Source organism: Monodelphis domestica, chromosome 5 (genome assembly GCF_027887165.1).
Source record: "Monodelphis domestica isolate mMonDom1 chromosome 5, mMonDom1.pri, whole genome shotgun sequence".
Lineage (NCBI taxonomy): Eukaryota > Metazoa > Chordata > Mammalia > Didelphimorphia > Didelphidae > Monodelphis > Monodelphis domestica.
The window spans coordinates 3,776,741-3,803,508 of NC_077231.1; the positions used below are offsets into that span (position 1 = coordinate 3,776,741).

A 26,768-nucleotide genomic window follows, 5' to 3' on the forward strand; every position below is an offset into this window, starting at 1 on the left:
CTCCCTGGGCTCCCCAAAGCAGGGCTGATGAGCTTCCCATCTTGCCTTTTCAGAACCCCCCATGGACACAGGGCCTAGCTGGGTCACACAGCTCCTCCGAGGGTTCTGGGTAGACTGGTTCTCCGATCCCAACCTCCCCAAGACCCAGAACCACTAAGCAGGGCCGCTCAATAAAGCCTGAATGGAAATGCCATCGTCGGGGTGCACACCTGTACCTGGCTGAGTCTGTCATTTGACTGGGGGGCGCACCGGGGCAAGAGCCCCTGGTCACAGGTCTTCCCCTTGCCAGCCCAGACCAAGGCAGCCACGTGAGCCACTGGCTACCAGGGCAGGAGAGTAGCAGAGCTGCCCCCCTTCTGAACTCTGCTCTCCACAAGTCTTTGAACACCTGACAAACCTCCTGATGGGGCAGCTCTTGCTGTGCCCCATTTGTGCTTCAGCCACTGGTCTCCGGAGGCGAGAGAGCGCCTGTCTCAGAGCTAGGAAGACGGGTTCAAATCCTGCCTCCGCCACTTCCTGGGTCAATGGTTTTCGACCTCACTGCTGGGCTAATTCTCCCTCTGCCTTGCTTTAAGTCGTGCCCTGCCCCACCCCATAACTGGGTGAAAGGTGCCTCCTGACTTCAACCTTTGACACTGGCCTTAGAGTCCCAGCCCCTCCCCTTCCCCTATGCTGCTGCACTCACAGCAGATGCTTTTAATTAATGTGAGGGCTTTTATATATGTGTACAGCATGGAATTCCCACTTGGTTAGATTAGGCCCATGATTGACTCTTGTCTGAAGATACTCAAGACTAAACTGACCTCCCTGGACCTCAGTTACCTCATCTGTAAATTGAGGGGACTGGATTGGACCCTCTTGGATCTCTCCAGGGTCCCAGTTCTCCACATTGGAGTCTTCCTTGCTCTTCACTCACACTCAGGTCACCCTTGTTATGTCCTCTGCCCACTGAGGCCAGGAAAGCCTCTTCTTACCTCTTCCCAGGACTACTGTAAAAGCTTTTGGCTTCCTTGGTTCAAGTCTCATCCCCCTCCCAGGGCATGGATTTCACCACGTCAGCCTCCTCCCCAACAAAGTCCATCCAGGGGGTGTGGCCTGACAATTTCCAGGGCAAGGTGCTGGCTGCTATCATAGGCCCGTGGGAAGGCCCTGTGGGAAACAGCACCCACTGCCTATTCACCAATAGATTCCTAGCTCCAGAAGAGATCATTTAATCCAACCCTGCCATTGCACAGAGGAGGGCGAAGCAGCCTAGCTTGGTAGAAGGAGCATGGGCTTTGGAGGGAGCCATGGCCAGCCCTGGTACTTGCTAGCTGTGGAAAGAGAGGGGGTTAGATTAAATGATCCTCCCAAAAGGCTTCTTCCAGTTTACTATCCCATTCACTCTCCGGTAATGGGGATCTAGCCACGCTCCTCCCCACGGAGCCCCCCAAATTCAAGGCAGGCGGCAAGAGCTGAGAAGGTAGATTGTTTATTCCCTGGGATGTCAGTGACATGTTCCCTTAGCCCGAGGGGAGGAGGGAGGGGGTCATGCAGGTAAAGAAGGGAGGGGAGTCAGGTTAGTGAAAGGTGATGGCGGAGGGTATGGGTGGGGCAGGGTTGTCGAGATCCTGGGCAGGCAGCTCTCCTATCTGGGCACTGCGCAGAGTTGGAAGGGCTGTGGGGCTGAAAGAAATGAGACCTCTGCCTTGTCACTGGGCTTGGAGTGCCCCGGAGGCAGGACAAAAGAGAAATCCTGCAGCAGGCAAGTGAAAAACAGGAACAGCTCCATCTTGGCCAGTGGCTCCCCTAGGCATACCCGGCGGCCTGCATGAGAGAGGCAAACATGAACGTGGGAGACTGCAAGGCCCAGGAGTCCCAGCTGCTGCCTGGGAGAAGATGCCCCTCTGATTAGTTCTCCCAAAGGAACATATATTTAGAACTAGAAAGGGCCTTAAAAGCCAGGTCCAACCCCCCTCGTTTTAGAGATGGAGAAACTGAGCCCAAGACCACACTGCTGGCAAGTGTCTGAGCCAAGGGCCAAAGTCACAAGATATGGATTAGAAGCCAGCAAGTCCAACTTTCCCATTTTCAGATGAGGAAACTGCTTCCCACTGCCTTGAAGCTCCTTCCTATCCCAGGCCCACCTGCTTTGCATTACGGGGGACCTCATTTTATACAAAGCCAGAAGATGGTTAAGAAGGGGAGCTTTTGTGATGTGAACCCTGTGAAAAATAGATGGAATGAGGAGGGTTTCCCAATAGCCCTGTCCTTGGCCAATTTTCAGTCGTCCAAGAAACTTCCCCCCAAGGCCTTACTCTTTAAAACTTCTAAGCCGAAAAAACGGCCTTCCGAATCTCTCCTGGCCCTTACTTCTCTCCCACTTTTCTCCTTGGAACCCCCCCTCCCCATATTGGAGGGAGAAAGGACCTCTGAGATCATCTGGTCCTGCTCAGGACCAGAGTGTACCATTCAGGAACGCCCTGAACAACATGCTTGGAACCGTTCTCCTCATCCCAGCTCCCTCTTCTCCCTAGTCCTTGTTCTCTCTCCTAGAACCTTCAGGCTCCTGCTTCAGAGGGCAAGGGTGTAAAGGGGATGAATGAATGCAGCGAAAGATAAGAGTGAATCCAAACCCTTAGCTTATGGCTTGGAGATCCCTTTAGGAAATCCATGGAAATATGGAACAGCAGAAGGCTCTGCTGGCTTTGGAGTCAGTCTTGGATTCAGATCCTGATTCAGTCACTCCTTATCTTGAGCAAGTGACCTGACCTCTGTGTGCCTCAGTTTCCCCATTTGTTAAACAAGGGCCTTAGGCTCAATGACTCTCAGGTCCTTCTTGGCTTTAAATCAAGGCTCCTCTCCATCCATTTGGATCCTTCCCAGTTGATCAAGGCCTTCCCCCCCCCCCCCAGCACCTTCTTTTTGTTGGTGCCACACACTTGTGCCAGAGCCCTAACTGGGGTGGGCTAGCAGAGGCTTAGGCTTACTACAGCTATGGTGTACTTTTCCTCTTATACCCTGGAGGCTGCTCTCCTGGGCATCAGCTTGGGGGAAGGTGGGCCATGGGAGAAGGCAGCCAGAGGAGAGAGATGGTCACCCCGTTTCCAGACTTGCTGCACTCCTGCAGTTGGACTATCTCTCCCAGGGCTCACTGACCCCTGAAGTTGCCCCAGGTGCCAGGGCAGTTAGTGATGGCTCAGGTTTTGCTCTTGGGTGTCCTGTCTCCCTTAATGAATGGCCAGGGCCATCCTGAACGTTGCACATGGTGAAAATTGGGGAGGAAAGTTGGGCACCAATCTTTGGTGCAGAGCTCCCTCTGCTCCCAGGTTGTTTCTCCAGTGCTCCTGGGCAAGTGTGATCGTCCCTACTGCCCAGATGAGAAAATCGAGGCTCAGAGAAGTTAGTGGGTGCTTGTCCCAGGTTCTGGTTGCCAAGAGGGTTAAGGGGTCGAATCTGAAGGCCAATCTGCCTCCACATGCTCTGTTGCCCTAGGAGCTCATACCCTGGCCTCTAGGCCCCACCTCCTGCTCTCGGTACCTGCAGAGAAAGGCATGAAGGCTTCTGGCTTCACAAAGCGGCCCTCAGCATCCAGAAAGTGCTCGGGGTAGAATCGGTAAGGCTGCTCCCAGGTAGCTTCGTCTTTGAGCACCGAGGACAGGTTGGTGATGAGCACGGTCCCCTAAAGTTCAGCCCCAGGAAGTCTGAGGAGAGTGGAGTCTGGGCCTCCCGGACTCCCTTCTTTCTCCCTAGGCCGCCCTGGGAGGAGGCCCTCTGGCTCCCTGGACTAGGTGGTCAGTCAGGAGTGGGGATGTCAAGCTCGGAGGGACCCTGGGACAGGGAGGGCACTTGGGCCACTTTTGACACAAGGAACAGGAGACCCAAAGAGGAAAAGGGTTTTGGGCCAAGAGATGCACCCAGTGGGTCGTCTCTCTCCAAGGCCAGCCTTGCGGGGGCCTCCCTCCCAAGCTCCTGGGCTCGGGGGCGTGGGGCAGGCGAGTACCTTAGGGATGAAGAAGCCTTGGATCTCTGTGTCCCGAGTTGTCATGTGGGGGATGCCAAGTGGAACGATGTCTCCGAAACGCTGAACTTCATGGATCACGGCATTGGTGAAGGGCATGTGGGCCTGGTCCTTCATGGTGGGCCTCCGGCTCCGGCCGATGACCACATCTACCTCCTCCTGGACCTTGCCTGGAGAGAACGAGGGCGGCGGTTTGGGGAGTCCAAGGAGAGGGAGACGCCGCCTTCGCCTTGGGCGCAAACCCATGTCTCAGATGACTAAACCGTCTCTCCGGTCTTGTGCAGCTCAGACATTTGGTTACCTGCAGCACACGGGGCAGGAGCCTTCTTGGGGCTCTTCCCCCACTTGGTATTGCCAGCACTTGGCACAGTTCCTAGAAGCACTTACATGCTCGCAGCTCATTGTATGGGACCTACGAGACTTTCTATTGTAGTCCAGACTCTTGGAGACCTTCAGCGACAGGGAGCTCACTATCTCCCTAGACAAGCCAGTCTCCTTTGGGACAGCTCTGGTTAGGAAATGGGTTTCCATCGAGTCAGAACCCCCCGCTTTGTGCCCTCTGCACGCCCTGGGGCACCCCGAACACGAGAGAGGCGCAGGCAAGCTGGACGATGCCGGGTTCTCTGTCTGTCCTGGATGGCCCAGGGAGCTTGGAGGGGGCTGTCTGCGGGGGGAGCGTGCCGTCGCTGAGACCTGTGGGCTCCGGCTCTCACTCCCACCCATCTCTCCCCGGGCACTGCCACCATCCCAGCGGCCGGCTGCCCTGGCCCTCGAGCCGCTCCCCCCCGCCCCGGCCTATCCCAGTCTTGTCCGGCCTCCAGCCAGCCACGGAGCCAGCCGTGGGCCACAATCACAGGATTGGGAGCTAGAAGGCGCCTCGACGGGCATTCGGTTCACCCACACGTGAAGGAATCCACGCTGCGACATCTCCACACGTGGCCATGGCGGCCTCAGCCTGGGCACCCGACAGCCCTCCCCCGTGCTGGCGGCCTCTTGAAGAACTCTTCCCTCCCTCCCTCCCGGCTCTCCCCCCGCTGAGCCGCCCCAGGCCCCAGACCAGAACCGTGAAGCCCTTGGCACGTGCCCGGCCCAAGGCACGCTGGGCGCATGCTGGTTCCGGTCCTAAGTCCATTTCTGTCACACTTGGAGGCTGCTCCACCCACTGGGCCGCCCGCCCGCCTTCCTCAGCCCCAGAAGGGAGTCGGGGTGGGGGATGCTGAAGCTGCTTTAAATTTGGGGCAGCCCTGGGTGTTGGGGGACACGTTTGCCCTGCTCTTCTCAGGAGATATCCTTGGGCCCCAAATGTGGGGTGCTCTGGGGAACACCCTGGGAGGGCTTGATGGCCCAAGGGGGGAGTGCTGCTGTGACCCTCCCTCATAGTGCCCAGGGCCTGGGGGGGTCTGGCCCTGGCCCCGAGGAGCAGGTGAGCCTGGCCTGATCACAGGACGTGGGGTCTCCAGGCCCTGGCCGGGTGACCCTGGCAGAGTCACTTCACCCCCGCGGCCCAGCCCTGCTGCCTACAAGTGATTCTCAGACTGCCGGACAGGAAGTCCCTCCTCCCTGGCCGGGTGCCTGGGGCCTCTGCGAAGCCCCCACCATCTTCTGAGGGGCCCCAGGCGACTCACGCTGGACGTCGGGATGCAGGAGCAGCAGCAGCAGGGCCCACCGCAGGGTGGTCGCAGTGGTCACCATGCCGGCCGTGAACAGGTCCGCCACGACCATGCGGAGGTTGGCGGGGGTGAAGCTGCTCCCTGGGGTCCCCTTGGCCTGGGGGCAAAGAGGGGGGCGGGTAGGGGGGGGCGCCGGGAGCCCCCGCCGCCCCGCCGGGCCTCGCCTTGCCTCACCTTCTCCATCTCCAGCAGGAAGGCGTCCGTCAGGTCCCGGGGCTCGGCGGGGTCCAACGTCTGCTTGTGCTCCTCCAAGAACTCGTCCAGGATGCCCAGCAGCGCCTTGAGGGCTCCGAAGAACCAACGGGCCAGGCCGGGGATGTGCAGGAGCGCCGGGAAGCTGTCGACCACCTGCAGGGCGGGGTGCCGCGATGTGGGTGGAGGGGGAGGGGGAGGGGGAGGGGAAGGGGAGGGGGAGGGGAAGGGGAGGGGGGGAGGGGCCCACCTACCTCCCGCAGCAGCCCCACGTCCTCCTTCAGGCTGCGCTCCAGGAGCTCCAGGAGCCTCTGCAGCTTGCGGTCCTCGTAGTCGAAGCGGTTGGCGTAGGTCAGCGACGAGATCACGTTGGTGACGGAGCAGGTCAGGAGGTGGCTGGGGTCAAAGGCCCGTCCTGGGGAGCCCCGCGGCGGCATTCAGGGGGGGCTGCCGGCAGGGAGCGCCCCCGCCCCGCCCCCCCGGCCCCCCCTTACCTTCCCGGGCCGCGAAGGCCGAGCACAGGAAGTCGGCCTCGGCCGTCACCCAGCGCTCCAGCGACTGCTTCCCCAGGCCCAAGTTCCTCAGGGTGGTCAGGGAGAACCTCCTCTGCTCCTTCCAGGCCTCCCCGTACTGGGCCAGCACGACGCCTGGGGGAGGGGCAGCGGCAGCGGCAGCAGTCACCCCCATGGAGGCAGGGCCAGGCTCCTCCCCCACATCTGGGATGGGGGATGGGAGGGGGAGCAGCGAGGCGGGGTGGGGGTGGGGGTGGGGGAATGCCTGGCGCGGCCCCGGCCAAGGGCTTGGGGCCCGTGAGGGGCTGGAGAGATCTCCGAGCGAGGCAAGAGCGGCCCTGGTCAGGCCCGGGGTGGGGGGCGCCCCAGGACGGAGGTCCCGGGTTCAAGCTTGGCCCCAGACACGCCCCCGAGGCCTGCAGAGGCCTCCCGCCCCGGGCACTTGCCTTGGGCATTGGGCCCGAAGCCCAAGTGGCTGTAGACGAGGCTGGGGGGCCGGCCGGCCGTGTCCTCGGACCTGTGCACCAGGGCCTCGCGGACGGCGTCGGGCCCGCTCAGCACCACGGCGGGCTTCCACAGGAGCTGCACGCTGAACACCTTCCCGAACTTCTTCTGGAGCTGGGGGAGGGGAGGGGAGACGCGGGCTGTCCGGACCTCCCGCTAGAAGGGCCGCCGCGGCAGGGAGGGGCGCCGGGAGGGGGCCCGAGACCCCGGCCGGGGCGGGGCGGGGCGGGGCGGGGCGGGGCTCACCTGCCCGAAGGACTCCGGGAGGTTTTGGAAGTCCACCTGCAGCGCGTTTCCCAGCAGCGGCAGCGCGGCGGGGCCGGGCGGGTAGCGGCGGGGCCGCCGCCAGCGCCCGGACAAGTCGAGCAGCAGCAGGAAGAGCGCGAGGGCCAGCAGCGCGGCCGTCAGCGTGTCCCAGCAGAAGAGCCGAGCCCCAGCCTGCAGCACCGCCATGGCGTCCCGTCCGAGTGGGGGTCACACCCAGCCGCCCGCCCGGGGAGCCTCCCCGAGCCCCGCCCCGCCCCCCTCTTAAAGGGACAGGGGCCGCGCTGTCACTGCGCCCCGGGGGTGCAGGAGGGGCCCGGGACGGCCCGAATTCGAATCCAGCCCGAGCTGCCCAGGGCCACAGGGCCAGGAAGTAGGAGGCCACCCTGGAGCCCGGCACCCCCTACTCCAGGCCCGCCTCTGCAGTCACCTCCTTCCCGAGTCCGAGGGGCCGCTATGGGGTCTGGGTTCGAATCCAGGCCAACCCTCAGACTCCGGAGAGGGGCTTGGGATGTCCTTTGACCCCGCACAAGCGCGTCCCAGCCTAGCCCAGTGACCCATGTAAGGCTGAAAGGTACGAACACAAACCCAGTGGAATTGTGCCTCCGCTGGGGGGGGGGGGGGGCGGGGGCGGAGCCTGGAACCCGGGAAAACGTCTAAATCGAGGAATGAAACACAATTTGGAGCCAGTCACTAGAAAGGCCAAGAAAAGTGCAGCGGCTGTGCCCAGGGGCATCAGGGAAGGCTTCCTGGAAGAGATGGCATCTGAGTGGGATGAACAGAGTTCAACAGACAAGAGAGGGAGGGCATGCCAGGCGGAGGGAACAGCCTGAGCAAAGGCACACAAGAAAGCAAGTACAGCGGAGAGCTGTCCGGTGTGAGGAGGCCCCACAAGGCCACATTCATTAGACAAGGACCTTCCTCTGGCTGGCCCCGCCCTCTCTCCTTCCGGCCTGTGTGGCCCCGGGTCCGACCGGCCTGAAGCATCAGCAGGCCCCCAAGCAGAACCTGGGATGGGGCCTCAGTCTGTTCTGATGGAAAACGGCAGACTGGGTCCAGCCGGCCTCTCCGATCCCATGAAAATGCTTTTCTTCTCCAAAAAAGGCGTGGGGGTGCAGTCGGAACAGCCAGGCCGGGCCTCGCACACTTCCCAGCCGGGTGACCCTGGACCAGTCACTTCCCCGGGGCGCCTCTGGCCAGGGAGTCACGCAGGCCTCTGCTTCCTGACCACAGAAGCCTTGAAGGCCACCACAGCCCCTTAAGCTCCGCCCCCCTCTCCCAGGGATGTGCAGAGGATCCCATCCATGTTGGCCCGCAGGCCGAGGAAGACCCGGCTTCAAACTGAGCCCACATCCACTGGAGGGGGAGGGAGAGCCAAAGGAGCCGCGGAAGGCTTCTCGGGGTCAGGCCGGGGGCTTCGAGGAGGACATTCGTCCTCCCGGCCGTCTGGCCCCTTCTGGGTGGCCGCCGATGGCAGCTTCCGCCTGGTGTTGGTCCGGCACTGGCCGCAGGGTCCTCCTCGGAGCCTCCGGCCAGTCCACCCTGACCCGTGGCCCGAGGAGCGGGGTGGGACAACAGAGAAGGCCCGGGCCCCAGTCCTGCGGACCTTTCCCACTGTGGCTCTCGAGCTCCTCTTTGGGGCGGCCCCCGTTTCCTCCACCCGGCTTGTGGTCCATCAGGGCCCCCGCATCGTGTCTCACTTCCTCTGCCCGCCCACCTGGGGCCCCGGGAGATTGCCTGTGTCTGACTGGACCCCACCCACCCTGCTCCAGGGGGCCGGAACCTCCCCTCCAAGGCGGAGTGGGACGTGGGGGTGCATCACCCCGAGACGGCCTGGGGAGCCCCCCGCCACACGCACGCTCGGCTTTCACAAAACCAGAAGGCAGCCAGGTTAAAATGAAGTTTATTGTTTTTTTGGTGTTTTTTTGCTTTTTTAAATAAAACTGTTTGTGAAACAGCTCCTCTAGTCCCCACGGCAGAGTGACCCCCGAAAGATGCACTAACCCCTTCTTAAGGCCTTAACGACAAGCTTTTTGTAGGTTTTTTCTCTTTTGGAAACTCGGGTGGAGGAGGATCGGCTTTACCAAAGCAAAGCAAAAACAAGGGCAAGGAGAGCCCGCCTTCCTTCCGACAAAGCAGAGAGAAGCAAGACAAGAAGCGCCTTCCAGCCTCTCCTGGGGGGCTCCCTCCCCCTGCAGTGCCCCCCCCCCCCGCAGCACTCTGTCTGGGACTGCTGTGGCCCCCCAAGTAAAACTAATAATAATAAATAGTGTTTCCCAAATGAAAAACCCAAGCCCAAATGGGAACTTTTCCCTGCGTGTCCGCATGTGTTTGCCCCCCTCCCCTCAGCCCCTCCCACTCGGACCCCAATTCATCCCCCAAGAATGGATGTGGTGCGGCGCTGTTTCCTCTTCCTGGGCGCTGGCGGGAGACAAGTTTGGGCCTCCCTCCCTCCGTCCCTCCCTCCCCACCCACCCACCCTTGGCTTGGGGGTCTCTGTTCAAATGGTGCCACATTTCAATTTCACTGCCCGGGCGACAAATTGGGAATTCTGGACAATTTGAAACAGAAGCAAGTGGATAAAAAGGGATAGCGCACCTTTCATTTAAACAAAGTCTTTCCAGACTAAAAATAGATTTATATATATATATTTTTATCCCTCCCTTTACTCCCCCCACCCCTTCCCTTCCCCCCTCCCGGCCCCCCCCCCCCCTCCCCACATTGTCACTATGAAGACTGTGTCCATGGAAACAGCCATTCGGACTCCTCGGGCATTTCCTGTGGCGTCACCAGTCAAGTGGGATGTACGGATTGATGAAGGGACTGCTGGCATTGGCAGGCACATTGGGGGCGGGGTGGGGGTGGGTCGTGGCTGCACAGTGGGACAGATGCCATTCCGTCACGAGCGTCCACCACCTTCTCATCTCAACAGCCTAACCTGCAAGACAAGGGCCGAGGCGTGAGAGGCGGCCGGCCCGTCGGCTCCCCTCCTGGCACGCTCCCCCCACGGAACCACGGGCTGGACCGGGCTGTGGCGCAGGGAGGTTCCGCCCCCCTCGTGCCCCACGGCAAGAGCCAGGCAGCCAGGCCAGGTTCCCATGAGCGCCGGCCCCAGCCAGGGACAGGGACCCTCTAGAGGCCCGAGAGGGACGATTCCGGCCTCTCACTGGTCTCCTAGATGGCTCTCGGCAATCCTTTGGCCACGGCAGGCCCGGGGAGCCCCCTGAAAGGCGTCCGAGAAGGATCCAGTCTCCAGGGGGCCCCGAGGAAAAGGCCATCATCACCGCGGCTCCTCTGGGAGCAGCTGGCTTCGGCCTAGGCCGTGACAAGGCGCCTGGAAAGGCCCAAAGAGACACGCCCACCCTCGGCCCAGCCACGGACCCCAAGGGAGAGCCCCGGAGGGTGCTCGCGTCTCCCCAGCACCAGGGAGGCCAGGTAGGGACGGGAGGGGGCGGGGAGCCTCCCGGAAAGGGCTCTGCTGGCGCCCGCGTTTCCTCCCCAGCCATGTGGCTTTTGGAGTCTAAAGGAGGTGAGGCCTGCCCGGGCGGACAGGTAAGCCCGAGCTTACCTGACCCAGGGCTGGAAGGGGCATCGAGGGGAGCGGGGGGTACCCGAGTTCAAATCCCGGCAGCTCGTTCCCCCTCCCTCCTCGGAGCCCTGGCATACTAAGGGGCCTGCGTGCCACCCAGAAGCCCAGAGGGCAGGAAAGAAGGCGTCTGTGTGGGCAAGGGCTTCCATGGCCACCCCCGGTGCCCGCACACTAGAAACAAGAAGGCGGCCAAGCACAAGGCCGTCACATCATGGAATTCCGCGCCATTGAGCTGAGGTGCAAAGTGAGGCACGCTTCAAAGTGGCCCCCGAGTCCCAGGGACTCTGGAACGGACGGAGGGGCCTGGGGGAGCCCACAGCCCTCGGGCCGGCCTCTGGCGCCGGTGGAAGCTCCACCACAGCGGGCCCGCGTCCTCTGCCGTCAGCCTCCTGGATGGAGGGAGGCCGCGAGCTACGAGCCCGGAAGGGCAGGCCCACCACGGCGGCCCCAACGGAGGATGTCCGCAAAAGGCCCCACGTCCAGAGTGCTCTGCAGACTCCAAGGGCTTCGGCGCCGCCATCTTTGGCCTCGAGCCAAGGGAAAACCTCCCAGAAGGGGCGTCCTCGCCTCCCTTTACCTGTGGCCTTCCGAGGGCAGTGAGGCGGAAATGGCCCCCAACCCCAACCCGGGAGCTTCGGAGAACAGGCCAAGGCCCAGAAACACGGTGCAAATGGACCGTCTCCCTCTGTCCCTCCCAACTGCCAACCTTGCTTTTCCGGGCCAGGACGGGGAGCCCCGGGGCTGGGCTTCAAACCCGGATCCAAGGCGCGCCTCCTCCCCATAGACTGCACCACGAGTGGCTGGGAGGTGGCTCGTCTCTGGGAACCAGAGAAAGGACGATGAGGTCCCCCATCAATCAGTAGCTCTGGGCCCTCGGACCCGAGGCCGGGATAGGCGGAGGAAGAGGGCGTCTCCCCCCAGGGTCTCCCTCACTGGCTGGCCACATCAGCCTTCCTGATGAGCCATCTGGCCCATTCTGGCGCCCAGCCTGGCCCCAAGGCCTCCTCCCACCTCCCAGAAGTCACGACCGACCCCCGGCGGGGGCGTTTCCCAGCCGAGGCTGGTCGGCCGCCTGGAGCTCCAAACCCCACCAGGCCAGCAGGGTCTGTGGCCAGCGGGCCGACCCCGGGCTGCCAGCCCAGAAGGGCCAAGTCTGATCCCCCCTTCGGTCACCTCGGCGGGGCGGGAGTCACCCAGAAGCCCTTGATTTCGTCAGGAAGCGCCTCGTGCCTGCCCGAACATCGCCCCACATGCCCCGTGCCCGCACCGCTCCCGCCCAGCAGGTTCTACGGGCATGTTGGGACTGTGCAAACTCCATCTGTGAGGAGTTCAGAGCCTGTTTCTGTGTCCCCTCAGCTTCCGGGGGTGCAGGAGGAAGAAGCCCGGCTCTAAAAAGCCCCGCAGGCCGCGGCCAGACGCCCAAGCCGAAGCCCGGGAGCCAGACAAGGTCTGGGCCTCCGTGACTGGCCGTCCCCACGCGGGCCTGAGGCCCGTCCGATGGCCGCACCTCCCCACCAAGCCCCGGGGACTTCGGCTTGGGGGAGCCCGTCACCCCCTCAGTCCTGGGGGGTCCCAAGAGACACACAGAAAAGAAAGGCGGCAGCGGCGAGGTCGGGAGAAGCCCCCCCTGCAGGCGGCCCCTTCGTGCTGGCAAAGGGAGGCTGGCTGGGGGGACAGGTCAGAGCCCCCAACTCACCTGTGCTTCTTTATTTCCATTCCCACGGGCACAGGGCCCCCCTCACCCCCGCTCCGACTGCTCTGTGCCGAGGCTGCCTTTCACCGTCTTGTTCTGCAAGGGGGGGAGAGAGCAGGGCAGGGGAGGCTGACGCGGGCAAGCCGAGGGAAGGCGGAGAGAGGAGCAGGAGGCAGACAGGAGGCGGGATGGCGAGGAGGGAATGACACATGGAAGAGGAGAGAAAAAGACAGTCAGTGCCAGAGGGACCCCGGGGGCGAGGCGGCCGGTCGCCCGGGGAGCAGGCCCTGCGCCCCGATTCGTTCCACAGGGCTCGGCTCTCCCCAGCCCCGACGCGAGTACGCAGCTCTGTCCCCCCAGCGGGCCCCCAAAGCAGGCTGCTCAGCCCCAACACCACCCCTTCTTCAGAGAGGGGGACGCTGCGCAAGAGCGGTGGGGCCCAGGCCGCGGCCGGAGCCAGAAAGGAGAAGCACCACTGGAGACCCCCCGCCCCGCCCCACCCCTGGCTTAAAAGAGCAAAGAAAAATGCCTGTTAGTTACTCGTCGGTCAGCTGACGCCCGGGGGGGGGCATGCCCCGCCCCCAGCCCGGGCCCCTCCATGGCGGTTACTGACAGAGCAGAGAGGCGCGCCGGGGTTTCGGGGAGGGGGGCAGATCTTACCTTGTGCTTGGGGCACCTCACTGAGAAGTTCTCTTCATTTAGTAAACAATCTGGAAGAGAGAAGCCAGAGGTCAGACACAGACACAGAGCTCCGCCCCCGCCAGACGGACAGTGCGTGGGGGTCTGCGGCAGAGGCCAAGAGGTCTGGCCACCTCCAGGCCGCACTGCCGGCCGGCTGGGCGGGGAGAGAAGCTGGACCTCGGAGCCAAGCGTGTCCCAGCCCAGGTGCAGGCGCCCCCTTTGTCTCCCTGCAAGGACCGAGCCCGCACCCGGTGCTGCCCCCCACCGGGGCTCTTGCCAGGCAAACAGCCTGCCTCGGCTCCAGAAGGCTGGGGTTCGGGGCCCGGGGGACCCGCCCAGGGAACACACGCGATTCCCGGAGACGACAAATCCAATGGCAGCGCCGTGTGCCGGATCTGCTGACGGGCCGCCCAGAAATGCCCCCCAGGGCCATCCGGCCGGCCGGGCCTTTAGCCTAACTCAGCTCAGGGCTGCTGCCCCAAGGAGCAGGGAGGCCGCGGCGCCAGCCGAAGGGCCGCAGAAGAGCCTGGACGACGGGGCCCAGTCAGAGGGATTCCGATCCACGACGCGCACACGGCGCTCGCGGTGCTGCTTGTGCACTTAGCCTGAGCCAACGCCGATGGCGGGCCGGGGCTCCGAGGTCCTCTGGTGAGGGGGCGGCCGCAGGAGGCGCGCACCGTGCTGGGCCGGGGCTAGTCACGCGGGCCCGTTTGCCTCAGTCTTCTCCACTGTAAAATGGGATTTATAGCCTCCGCCTCCCCAGGTTGTGAGGGTCAAAGATCTTTGTCAAGCCCATAGCACATAGGAGGGGGCACCCGAGTCATCGTCACCCCAGGATACGTGCTGGCCAAGGGAGGCCCCAGGAGAGCTCGAGGGGGAAGTCGGGGAGGAGCAGCAGCATCTGGAGCTGGCAGGGGGACGGCCTTCCCCTGGGCCACCCCCAAATCTGCCTGAAACACACCTCCCTCGGCCTGGTCTTTCGCCAGCTCAGGAATGGCCAGGCTCCCCCAACGTCTCTCATTCCCTTCCATCGCTCCGCGCCCCTCTTCTAGCTTGTCACGGCACCCCCCGTTGTGGCCTCGCGCCAACGTGCACGGGGCGCTCGGCTCGGTGACATCTTTCATTCCAGGCACGAGTCGCCCAACGCGCTCGCCAGTCTCGGGCCCGCCGTCCCCGCCGTCCGCGCCTGCCGGGCATTTCGAGTATTCGGCATCGTGGCCAGCTTCGTGCCCTTTTGGAGGCGGCCGGTGGTCCGGCTCTGCCCCCCAGTGTCTGACCTCCGGCCAGGCCACTTCTGCTTCCCCAGAATCCCGAGGGTGACCGGCCTACGGAACTTGGTGGGGATTAAACCCCGACTGTTTTGGGGCCGGAAGGTCCCGACGACGTCACAAGGCATCTCCCAGCTGCCCGTGGGAAGGAGGCTCCTGGATGGAGGCCCCACGGGTGGGAGCCCCAGGCCGCGGGGCTTTCCCGGGGCCAGGCCGGAGGCCTGCGGAGTCACGTGGGCCTCGCAGCCCCGCCCCCTGCCGGCAAACAGCAGGGCAGTAAATAAGGCGCGTTAATTTAGAACTGGCAAGTACAGAGCGTGACCGAGGCCCCCCGCCGCTCCAATCTGCCAGAAGAGTGTGGGGCGCAGCGGGAGACAGACAGGCAGGCGAGCCCGCGGGAAAGCCGACTTCTCCTGGGGCCTCCGGGACGCTCTTCTGGGGGACGGCTAGCTTAGTCGGCAAGCGCGTGGAGGTGTGGCTGGGCAACAGCCCCTGCCCCGTGCCTCGGTTTCCCCATCGGTCATTTCCGCTGCCTGCCTCCCAGGCCTGGAGTGGGGGTGGCGAGGACCTTAGGGAGCCCGAAAGGGCTCCAGCAACCAGAGGGGCCCAGAGCACGTGACCTGTAGGATTCCAAGTTGGGGAAAGACCTCCACCCTGCCCGACGGTCCCAAAGGGGGCGGCAGGCAGCTTCGGCCACAGGCCCCTGGGGCCCTCCGGAATCTAGCCCCGCCTCAGCCCCAGGACCGCCCGGGGCTGCTAGCCTCGCTGGGGTGTCTGCGGCTCCCCGTGGGAGCTGGGCTCAGCCCGTCTGCAGGCTGAGGAGAGCACCCTACGGGCTCCCCGGCCCTGTTCTGGAGGCGCCCCGCAGCCTCCTCCGCTAAAGAAGCTCCGGTGCTTCAAGGAGGAAGAGGAGACGCCAGCGACGCCGGGGGAGGAATCACGAGGCCCCCCCGTCTGCCTTCAGAAGCCCCACATGGGCATCCGCAGCGGTGCTCCTCTCGGGCGGTCAGGCCGCATTCCCCACGGCGAGCCGCCGAGATGTCCGGTGCAGGATGAAGAAGCTGGGCTTGGCAGAGGCATCGCCAAGGGCCCGGGAGCCTGCTGGGAAGGAGGCGAGCGACGACCGACGGGGAAGCAGAGAGGAGGAGCCGGCCACTCCGGGTATCTGTGGCTCTGTGTGGTGGGGCCCCTCCACGTCCCTGGACAGCGTCCAGCCCCGAGCCCGCCTCCAGGCTGCTGGCTGAATGCCCCCAAAAGGGGGGCACGCGAAGGCCCGAGGCGGGGGCGCTCCAATGCTCTCCGTGCTGGCTTCCTTCCCGAATCCCTCCTGGCTCGCTGGTCGCTGGACAGCCCCGCCTCGTGCATTAGCCTTCAGCTCATCGGAACCCTCTGAATCGGCGAGAGCGTCTCCGGCGTCGGAGGGCCCCTCCCCCTCAGGAAGGGCACGAGACCACGCAGACCCAGGCCCGGGAGCGGCCCCCCCGTGCCTTGCGAGTGAGGAGACGGGCTCGTGCCAAAAGGGATCCAGAGGCCCTCCTAGCTCTGGCTCTCTGATGCCGGGACCCTCCAGACACGGCGCAAACAGGCCGGCACCAGGCGATGCCAACTGAGTCAATACAAGTGACGCCAGAATTCAGATACTCTCCCTTGGGACCTGCTTCCAGGCTGGAGCGATGGAGGGACGGACAAGCCGGGCAGAAGCCTGACTGGCGAATGGCGCCGCCCTCCCCGCCTGGGAAAGAAAGGCAGGACCCGGCTCGGGGGCACGCCCGGACTTACCTGCATCGATGGCACACGGGTAATGGTAGCGGAAGGAGCAGCCCTTGTTGTAGCAGCCCAAGGTGGCGCCTGGCTCCTGGCAGTGGGAACATTTCTGAAAGGAAGGCAGAGAGATGGGCGGTCAGTCGCCTACACCAGGGCACTCTCTCTCCTCCCAGCTGCAGATCCCCGGCAGACGGCAATGACGTGACGGGGGCCACAGGGGGAGGCTCGCGCCCCAACAGGGACACCCCGGGCTCCTGAGGGAGACAAAGGCCTCGCTGCCGGCTTGGGCCTGTCCTTACTGCTTATCGGGCCCTCGTCTGCCTTCCTGGACTCGGCACTCTCCAAAACAGGGGAGTTCAGGGTGCAATGACCCAGATCTCAGACCAAAGCTCTCGGCAGCTCCCCTGACAAGGGATCACCCGGCACCAGCCCCAGAGAACCCCTCAGATGGTCTTGATCTTGGCCAGCTTTTACTGGGAGCAAGTTTCTGTCTTTTTAGAAAACCCTCACCAAGGGTCGGCTGCCAGGCAGCAGGGCAGCACGGGCTGGGCAGGGGGCATTCAATGACTTGCCCAGGGTCACCCAGGCAGGAAATGTCTGAGGCCACATCTGACCTCCTGCCTTTAGGCCTGCTGCCACCCCATGTGACACTGGTGGTGGCACAGCTCTACTTTTATTTCCTAAATTCACAGAAAGAATCGGATCATTAGTTCCTGTTTTTGACGGGCTGAAATTGGCCCAAATACCCACTACAGACACATTCTCACGGCTTGGGCGTGGGCCTGGACACGCCACTCCTCTACAGGAGGTCCAGGAACAAATGCTCTCTGAAGCCCCTTGGGCTCCCCACTGCCTCCGTTTCCCGAACTGAAAGATGGACAAGAATGCCTGCACTCCTAATGTTCGAGAGGCTTCCCCTGAGGATTCAAATGAGATTCTGAAGCCACGAAGCACTCAACACAGACCAGCTGTTCTCATAATGGATTTGCTTCTCTGCATAAAACGCGATTTTAATAAATATAAATGTGCCAGGGAACAAAGGATTTAGAGGAATCTCACCATAAATGACTGCAGGATGCAAATACTCCCCCTTCCCTCCCACCCCGGCTCTGGAAATGCAGATTTCCACTGCCGGGCCTTCTTCTAGGAAAGCAGGGAAACACCAGAGAGATGGGCATGCCAGGAATACTGATGGTTTCTTGGAACGCATCCGGCTCCGACCTGAGGCGGAAAGCTGAGCGCCAGCCCCCCGGGGGGAGGTGGGCCCTGAGCCCGTGACTTGGGCACAACCACGAGAATGAAAATACAGGCCTCAGGGAGGCAAGGGCAGTCCCGCCCGGCTCCAGGGCCGCCGGCCTGGCCCTCCCTTCCAGGGACACTTGGCACTCGCCTTCCTAGCCGCGAGCGGGTGACCGGCAGGACTCTGCCTTGATTGCTCTGGCAGGGGAGCTTCTGCCAGATGCCCCGGACGCCTTCCTGCCCCATCCGAGGATGGAGTTCCGCTGCTCCCCCTGGGCACGGGGGCTCTGCGTCGGCAGGCCTGTCTGGGAGAGCGGGCAAGGCCCCCGCTGGCTTCAGGGTCCAAAGGGCCCAGTCGTGGCCCTTCCCTCCTTCCGAGCCGTCGCCTAGGCTGGAAGAGGAAACGGTTGAGCGCCAAGCTCCCCGGGGCCCGGACCCACTTCCCCGCCTGCTCTGGTCCCAAAGCCACCACCGGCACCCGGACGGCCCCTCGTCGGGGGAGCGTCTCTATAGGCTAAAAACGGGGGCTCGGCGCGCCGCTCTGCCGATTGTCTGCCCTGAGGGTCAGGCTCGCCAACGCAGACGACAACGAACGTGTGCTCTGTCTGTGTCCCGTCCCGCCGCCAAGAGACGGGAGGCCCTGGGCAAGGCACGTCTCCCTCGCTGTCTAGCCCCGGCCACTCTTCTGCCTTGGAACCAACGCTCAGGACTGACTCCAAGGCGCAAGGGGAAGCTTACACGACGCACAAACATGGCTCAGTCGGCTGCTGTTTGTCACCCTCCATGGCGACGCACCAAGGCTGAGGAGGGAGGCCAGGGAGAGGAGAGCCTCCCGGCAGATTCCGGCTACCGTCGCAGAAGCTGCGGGTTGGAAGGGCCCTTGGAAGCCGACGGAGGCAACAGCTCCCCGCCCGTCTGTCTCAGCACGGATCCGAGGAAGCGCCACGAGGGTGACTGACCCAGGGCCACAGCACGAGGACGTGTCTGGGCGCCACCTACTTGGCTACCGAGCTGCCCCCTTACAGGCGTTTGAGCCAAGGGAACTGAGGCTTCAGCGCTGGGCTGGGTCTTTGCTTGGACAGAACAATGACTTGAAGAAAGTAGAATTTGAAGCTGAAGGAGGCAGAGGGGTGAGGACGCTGGAGCAGGCCAAGAGAGGCGGAAGTGGGTAGCCCTAGGGACGCCCTGCCTATCACAGACTCCTTCCCATTTGGCCCCGTCGCTCTGGACTCCCAGAACATGGGAGACGCCTGAAAGAACTCGAGAAGGCGGCCAGCAACGTGCTTTAGGGAGGATCTCCAAGCACTGGTTTAAGCAAGACGGAAAGGCTTAGCCACGCCTCGGGTGGAGGGACCGGCGCACCCTGGGCCAGCGAGGTGGCTCCGGATCGAGCCAGGCCTGGAGATGCCAGTCTTGCCTCAGGCACGTGCCAGCTGGGCGTCCCTGGGCAAGCCCGCTAACCCCCGCTGGCCGGACCTCGGTACCGACAATTCGCATCGAGTCCAAGACAGGAGGCACGCCTTGGCCACCTGCTCGGCGTCCACGACAGGGCCCCGAGGGTCTCCCGGGCGCAGGGGGAACCACTGGCCTGTGAGGAGACTGTGAGCCGGTGCTAGCCAGTCTGCCGAGTCGCCCTGCCGCCTGTCCGTCCGTGTCAGGCACCGAGGCGGCCACCTCGACACTGACCACCCCATATCCGGAGCAGGTCCCATGACAACCGACTCCTGGGATTTTCCGGGCTGATTAATATTCCCCGCAGTCTTGTTGCCCAGCTGTTTTTACGCCATTCGTGTCTTTGCACGGCCCACGGGACCTGCTCAGGCTTGACTTCCGTCCACACGCTCACACGCACGGATAGGCTGGCTCCCGGCAGAGGATTAATAAACAAGCTCCGTCGCTGGCCCACTAGCCCGTGCCCAAGTTCCCGAGGCCCCTCCTCGGGGCCCTCCTGACCCTCTTGTCGAGGGGGCCGCAGGGACTCCGCTAGGCCCTCCTGCCAAGGGACTGCCGTGCGGCCTGTCCCTCCGTTCGGGTCCCGCCCCTCACCCAGACATTCCTGGCTCTCAATGGCCACTACAGGAGAAGAATGGAGGGAATCAGAAAGCTGGGCTTCACCTTGGCTAGTCGTCGTCGTCTGCAGGCAGTCTCCCCCCCCAGCCCTGTGAGACTGTGGCAGCTCCTTGAGAGCGGGGGCTGCTCTTCCTTCCTTTGTTTTTGTTCTTCTTACCCTGAGCGCCTGGCACAGCGCCTGGCACATGGTGGGCCCTTAAAGCAAGCTGCATGAGCGACTGACTGACTCTTCAAGCCGCTGCATGCACGGCCGCAGGACGAGAGCTCTCTGTAGTCTCTTCTGGTCATCGTCTTGTCTAGCCCCATCGTCTTACAGCCAAGGAAACGGAGGTCCCGAGTCCAAACGACGTGCCCGTGGCTGTACAGAGCTGGAGCCGGTCTGGCCTCGGCTTCCATCCAGTTCTGCGCTTTCCCACAAAACCCTCCGGCAGGGAAGAAGGCTCTGCCAAAGTCCCAGTTGCCCCAGGGAGCCTCCTCCGTCCCCCTGCACGGGGCCTGGCGGTCCCAGGAACCAGATGCCATCCGCCTCTGGCACCCTGGCTCAGCCTCTCCGTGTTCGACATCCAGCAGAAGCTCTCACGGAACGCCTGCTGAATTCAGGTCTTTCCTACGACGCGTTATTTCCCCAAAGGGACGAAGCAAACCCTAAACTACCGTCCCAAGAGAATCTTGGCCACCCTCAACCCAGAGGCACAAGAGTTCCACGCTGGCCTGACTCTGGGAAATGCCCCAGGATTGGGTTGGTCCTTGGGAGCAGGCTGGGCGAAGCCCCGGATGCCCAGGGAAGGAGGCTGCTGCTTAGGCCTGCCAAGAGCTAAGTGGCCTTAGCACGTCGGCCCCCACAGCCCAGCGGCTCCAACCACATTCCTTCCTTATGACTCGGCAGCTACTCTTCCCTCTAGAAAAATGACTCTATCACTTCAGTGAGTCGACTGCGCCTATCTGGCCCCTGCGATGATCCACGAGGAATCTGCTGCCCTCCACTGCCCTCTTTTGACAGCTTTCTGCCAGCAGATGGTGGTAGCCGGCCTGGAGCTTGGAGCGGAGGCAGGAAACTTTGTCGAGCTCTGAGAACACGCTCAGTTCTGCAGACTTCCAAGAGCCGACAGGGCGATGCTGGGGGAGATGCAGGGTCTGAGCCCGTCCTCCTTCATGTTCATGCTGCCCTTCCCACTGCCTCGGTCAGCCCTATGAGAACAAAGAGGGAACGACGTGCCCGCTCCGCATGGCGCAGGAGGACGCCCGGTGTGGGCAGGACTTGGGGGCTGGTTCCTTCCGCTCCTGCCGTGGCAGTCATCGGCCTCCTGGCCTGGCCTGCTCCACTCACAGAAGCAAGACTTCCACGTTTCTCCAAAGTCTTCCTTTCACTTTGGTTCAGGCGTCCTCCAGTGTCTGGATGGCCGGAGGAACTTTCTCTTCCCTCTCGGATCCCCTGGCAGTGCCGTGGCTGGCCCCGACGGCAGGGATAGTCATTCTCTGGCCCCCGAGAGCTCAGGCCCGAGGGGGCAGGCGCGCCTTGTGGGTGCCCTCTGGCCCAGCTAAGTGCCTTCGATGTGAGCCTTGCCCTCGAGGAGCAAAGCCCCATGCTCACTAGGCACAAGGGGGGCGGGACCTAACTTGTCGCTTCTTCACGTCATCTGCGAAGGGGTGGTCGGTGGGAGTGTGCCACCTGTCGGGGTCGCCAACGCCAGCGCTTCAGAGAAGCACAAAGCGCAGGAAAGGACGCTCAGGAAGGGACTCCGCCCGGCCCCTCCACCCCAGTGACTGACGACGCGCCTCCTGACTAGCTTGGGGACCGAGGCGGCCACTGTCCCCGGGCTCAGGCCTCAGCCTCCCCGTTTGTCCACAAGTCTTTTCAAGTCCTGTCAGCTCTGGATCGAGGAGCCGGGGTCCCCCAATCTACCCTCACATAGCAAGGCCGGGCAAATCCCTTGGAGCCTCAACGTTCTCATTTGGAAAACGGGAGTCCTGGACTTGATCTTTTGGGCTTTTGTACCCTCCAGGGCGTAGCTCAAAGCCAGGCACTTGGGAGATACTTGCAGACCTGCCTTCCTGGACTTGTACCAGCTCACAGGCCGCAGGAATGAAGTGAAGAGGGCGGGCCTCCCTCGCAGGGCAGGCTTCTCGGCCTCTGTCCCCTCCTCCACAACGCAGCCACACTCGGGATGGAGGAGAGCCCTGGGAGGAGCAAGTGTGCCGCCCCATGCTGGTCCAGGAGTCATCAAGGACTGGGACTCGGGCCCAGATTCGAGAGCCCAAACCTCCGTTCGGCCCTTATGTGCACTCTTAGAACCACCTCCCCCTCTGTCTCAGTTCCAAGACAGAGGAGCAGCAAGGCAAGGGGGGTCACCCAGCTAGGAAGTCTGGGGCCAAACCTGAACCCAGGAGAGCTCCCGTCTCTGGGCCTGGCCCTAAGCAGGGAGCCATCTCGCTGCCCCTTGCGGCATTCACTCTTGGCACAGCCTGGAAAGCCCTGCCCGCCCTCCACTCTCCCACGGGCCATGCCCGATGGCTGTGGTAAGAGGTGGAGCCAGGCCGGTTTGGGGCGCCTCGGGATGTCCACAGGGGTGGCTGCCCCTCGCTCGGCTCTTGCTGCCATTTGTAGCGCGAGAAGCCGGGGCGCCCCTCCTCTCCTTCCCTCTTGGAACAACAAGGGGTCTGGCTTATGGACCCCGAGCCTGGGCCACGCCTTGGGGGAGGGGGGGAGCAGGAGGCCTGGGGCGAGGTCCAATGCAAGCCATAAGGAGCACTGGGCACACGGGGCGGGCCGCCCAGCCGTCCCCTCTTCTCTCCCTTGGTCCTGCCGGCTCCCATGGGCGCACGCTCCCCTCTACAGCTGGCCCCGGGCGTTGGGGCCTGGCTCCAAGGGGCCAAGCCAGCGCCAAGACCAACGGGGACAGTGAGGCCAGGGGCAGGCCGAGCCGGGAGCTGCCCAGCACAGAACACGGCGCACGGACGACGGGCCAACGCTGCCGGACAGAGGCACACGGTGAGGAGGCTCAAGGGGGAGCCCGGGCAAGTCACGTGACCTCCACTGCGCGGCCCTCCCGCTCTTCTGCCTCAGAACTGACCCGCAGACCGACTCAGACAGGTCAGGACTGCAGAAAAGGTAGCACCCAAGGCAGCCGCGCCGCTCCAAGAGCCGCACGAGGCTCGTTTCAGCCACCGACCAGCACCAGGCTTCAAGCTCGCAGCGTCCCGGCCCAGGTCAGCCCTGCACGGAAGGCCGGGCCGTGGTCAGCAGGCCCTCGGTGAGAGGAAGCCTTTGCGGGTCCTGCTTTCAGGGCCGCGTGGACCTGGGCGCACGGCGGCCTCAGTCTGCTGGGCTGTAGGATGGGAATAACAACGGCGCACGGCGGGCCGATCGCCTCCCCTTCTCCCTCCAGTGTCTGCTCCTCCTCACAAGCCGAGCTGCTCCTTCCGGGGGGGCCCTGACGTGCCGGACCGCCCCCCCCCCATCCTCCCTCAGCTCCTTCTGCCTCTCCTCCTTTGGTGCTCCCGAGCGCCATCTCTACTTCCTAACCGGTCCCGCACGCTGCTCAGCCCGAGACAGGCCTGGGAAAACGCTCCTCCGGAAGCCTGACCTCTGGCACGCGGGGCGGGACGCGCTTCCTGTCCCGGGGCGCTGAGGGGCTCCGGCACTGCCAGCCACACGGGCAGGCAGAGCCGCCTTCGCTAAGAGGGTCCGAGTGGGCCACGTCCTTCCAGCTGCCCGCGCGCCCCGGGCTCCCCTTCCCCAAGATGCCCACCCGTGCGGCAGCGGCTCCTAGGGGAGGTGGCCGGGGCTGCCAGGACAGACAGAGATGGGAGGCCCTGGGCACGCCACATTGCCTAGCCTTTACTGGTCATCTTCTTTGGGACTGATACATAGTATGGATTGACTGGGGTGGAGGGCAGAGAGAGTGGGAAGGGGGAGCGCGCTTTGTACTAGCCCTGCCACCCTCAGAGTTCTAGGACAGCAACACGGCCTCTCCTCACAATCTGCAGCAGGGGGCGCAGTGGAGCCCACTTAGTCCGACTTGGCAGTCGGGCCCCAACACAGGGTGACCAGGAGGGCCCAGGAAGCAGCGCCTCTTCGGACTGCTGGACAGGAGAACAGAAGTCCGGCTGAGACGCTCGGCTGTCCGCGGCTGTCCGCGGCGCAGGCAGGTAAAGCCCAGTGGCTTAAAGATGCGCTGCAGAAACCTGAAATGGCAATTTTGTGGTCAAAGGGCTGCGAGAGAAGATTTTGAGCCGTCCGAGCCCCAGCTCTGCCCGGCGAAGGGGGCGACAGCGGCCAAGGACGGAACGGGAGCACCGCTCGACTCCGGTGTCTCCTTAGAGCCGGTTGGAGGAGAACCTGAGGATGAAGCGGAGCGAAGTGCGCAGAGCCGGGAGGACAGGCCTCCACGGGGAGAGCCTTGGCCATTCTCGGCCAGGCTCGGGTCCCCGCAAGTGCGTGTGAGAAGAGGCTTCCTTTCTTTTTCTTTTGGGAAACACGAAAACCTGCTTTGCAGGGTTTCACAGGGGTAATGGCTGTTCTATTTCTTGCCTAGGGAACGAGGGAGGAGAGAGAATTTGGGACGCAAAATGAAAACGGAAGTTTCACCAACAAGCTACACGAGACTCGGCTGCAAAGGAGATCGTCTCCCTGGTGCCTTCTGGAAGGGGCTGCAGTGACTGACCACTGACCAGCAGAGCTGGGCCTCTCCACATCTGCCAAAGGCCCTTATCCTCCTCCGTCTGTCTGAGCCAGCCTTCCCTCTAGCTCTGCTACATGTGACTAAGTTTCGTTCACAAAAATGGAATCAGTAGATGCTACAGCTCTGCTCTGAAATGGAAGTATCCTTCTCCTGGGGCGCCCTCCTCCCAGGGGAGGCAAGAAAAATCCTCCTAGATATTCAGGTTGAATTCAAGCATCCAAATGAAATTAATTTTGCAAGTTCATAAATGTAAGAGCTATAAGAGACCGCAGATGCCACGCGGTCCAACTCCCTCATTTGACAGATAAGGAAACTGAAGCTTGGGGATAGCCACGGGATTCCACCCCAGGAGCTCCAAATTCCAGCGCTCTTTCTGCCACTGTGCCACACTGCCTGGGAAAACGACCAGATCAGTCCCATTTCTGATTTCCGTTTAAAAAACCAAAGCCTCCCTGAACTCTAGGCCAGCTCCTGACCACGATCAGGCAGGTGACCTCTGGATTACAGCACCAGAGCTCAGAGATGGCAGACAGACCTGGGGAGCTGGCTGGCAGGAAGCTTAAAGCCGCCGTGCCTGGAAGTGTTATGGTCTATGTCGGCAGGAGGTACTCACAAATGAAGGCATTAAGCCTAGAGAATGAGCCCTCAAATAAAAGATATCATTTTTTAGGGAAAAACCAACAAACGAAATCACAGGAGAGGGAGAACGGCCCCAAACTGCCTAGTCCGAGCCTTCCCAACTCCTAGGTCACACTGATTTAATTCCAATCTAAGCCACCCAATTTTACCAAGGGTCGGCAAATGCCTCAAGAATCTAAATGCCTGCTTGTTCTCCTTTTTGCCAAACAGAAGGCCGGGCAGGATATCGTGGCAGGCACACAAGTGAGGAATCCGCTCCAAAAGGGCCGTCAGATATGGCCCCAGATCTCAAGTTGTCTCCACTGGTTTATGAGGGCTTGATGAGTGACGAGGACCGAGTGCTGCCAAAGCTATTCAGAGGAAGTCACGGCTTTTGGATAGATGGAGCCAAACGTTCTGGTGTCACGCACCTTCCAGTCCCTAAAGGAGGTTTTTCTTTTAACTGCGTCATCTCTCATTTCCTGCTCCTACCAGGCTTACACAAGGGTTAAACTCAGGAATTTCTTTTCTTAAAAACACCTTTACTTCTGCCTTAGAATCAATACCATGTAATGGTTCCACGGTAGAAAAGCAGTAAGGACTAAGCAATAGCTTCAGTGACCTGCCCAGGATCACCCAGTAGGGAAGTATCTGAGGCCACACTTGAACCCAGGACCTCCTAACCCTAAGCCTGCCTCTCCATCCATGGAGACACCTAGCTTCCCCCTAACCTTTATGGTTTCTAAGGTTTCTTCCCACTCTAAAGCCACTGGACTTTGGGGTGGCTACTATTACTTAGAAAGGCGGCTAGGAAAGCACTGCAGAGCAGTCCTCAGGGTTAAGTGGGTGCTATCTTCTGGAACTTCCTCACTCCCTTCTTTTAAAGCATGACCCCTCCTTAAAGGGGGGGGCTGGAATTATCAATAAATGTAAACAGAATGAACTAAGCCCGCAGGCCTTCTCAACAGTTCTCTACTGCAGCAGGCCCTGGTTCCAGGCACAAAATGGAACGGGAAAGAACAAGGAATACAGTCTTTACTGCTTAGCATCCCTTTGGCGGAACAAGTGTGCTCTCGGGGGCTAGAGGGGTCACTGTCCAAGGTCCAGAGAGGTGATCTGTGGGGCAGCGGAGGGCGCACGTGCCTTGGAATCATGAATCCAAGAAGCTCTGCTGACACGTCTATGGTTCTGGAGAAGTCCTCACGTGATGAAAATGGAAAGCTGACCATCTAGCCTTACTGGGGATACCCAGCGAGCGACACGGCTTAGCCTGAACTCTCCCCTTGGGTCAGGAGCGTCCCCTGACGTTTTCAGAGGGCCTCCTATCCGCAGTACGTTTTGTGGCAATAATTCTAAGGCTGAGAAAGATGAAGAGATCTGTCCTGGATCCCACACCTACTGGGTGTCACAGTGGGGAAGGGGATCTGGATCTCCGGTGCACACTGGAAGGGACTTCCAACTGGTACGGTGTTTTAAAACTATACAAAACACCATCCATTTCCAATCCTGCCTATTCGAACTAGGACATTACGACAGAAAAGTGGCAGCAGCATCTTACTGTCAAATACGGAAATAAAAAAACATCGACTATGTCCTCCCATTAAAGGCTGAGACCAGTGGCATCAAATTCAAATAGGAGCAGATCCTCGGAAAACCACAAATGCACATTTTCTATATTCTATTTTTAATTCTCTTGTTAACTATTTGCCACCAGAAAACCCCCAGTAACTCTTTCCCCTCCATCTTGGAATCAATACTATATACTGGTCCCAAGGTAGAAGAGTAGTATGGGCTAGGCAATGGGGGTTAAATGACTCGCCGAGGGTCACATGCACAGTCAGGAAGGGTGTGAGGTCACATTTGAACTCAGGACCTCCTCCGTTCTCAACCCACGGAGTTGCCCAGCTGCCCCCTCCCAATGACATTTTAATCTGGTTGAGGTGGCCCCCGCGCTTGAGAATGGGCAGCAGGGTCTGCACACCTCTGGTCTAGATGACAATCTGTCCACAACTCTCCATCTTG

The 26,768-nt window shown here is 61.9% G+C and overlaps 2 protein-coding genes across 5 annotated transcripts in view; both read right to left on the reverse strand.

Annotated features, from left to right (window-relative positions):
* Positions 1-1,455: 1,455 nt before the first annotated feature.
* On the reverse strand, positions 1,456-7,367 carry LOC100018032 (cytochrome P450 2D14). Its single transcript, XM_056797467.1, has 9 exons — positions 7,125-7,367; positions 6,821-6,992; positions 6,357-6,509; positions 6,117-6,277; positions 5,845-6,018; positions 5,626-5,767; positions 3,983-4,170; positions 3,520-3,661; positions 1,456-1,806 (listed from the first exon to the last, which is right to left on the reverse strand). Exons 1-9 carry the CDS (start codon positions 7,329-7,331, stop codon positions 1,628-1,630), a joined length of 1,518 nt encoding a protein of 505 aa, XP_056653445.1. The 5' UTR covers positions 7,332-7,367; the 3' UTR covers positions 1,456-1,627.
* Positions 7,368-9,029: 1,662 nt separating this feature from the next.
* Positions 9,030-26,768, reverse strand: part of TCF20 (transcription factor 20) — a 75,477-nt gene continuing 57,738 nt past the window's right edge. For 2 of the 4 annotated variants that reach the window (XM_056797460.1, XM_056797461.1), the window contains exons 3-6: positions 16,153-16,246; positions 13,085-13,134; positions 12,428-12,553; positions 9,030-10,080 (exon numbers count right to left, since the gene is read on the reverse strand). In XM_056797460.1, coding sequence (XP_056653438.1) covers positions 12,470-12,553; positions 13,085-13,134; positions 16,153-16,246 — 228 coding nt within the window. In that variant the 3' untranslated portion in view covers positions 9,030-10,080; positions 12,428-12,469. The remainder of the gene's footprint in view (positions 10,081-12,427; positions 12,554-13,084; positions 13,135-16,152; positions 16,247-26,768) is intronic. The other 2 variants (XM_056797463.1, XM_056797464.1) reach the window with 2 other exon arrangements.

Excerpts from the sequence above, each read along its gene's own strand:
- LOC100018032 (XM_056797467.1), bottom strand. The coding sequence starts at position 7,331 with ATGGCGGTGCTGCAGGCTGGGGCTCGGCTCTTCTGCTGGGACACGCTG. Across the intron at positions 6,019-6,116 it reads ACGTGGGGCTGCTGCGGGAG|GTGGTCGACAGCTTCCCGGC; the intron begins GTAGGTGGGCCC and ends CCCGCCCTGCAG. Across the intron at positions 3,662-3,982 it reads AAGGCTTCTTCATCCCTAAG|GGGACCGTGCTCATCACCAA; the intron begins GTACTCGCCTGC and ends GCTGAACTTTAG.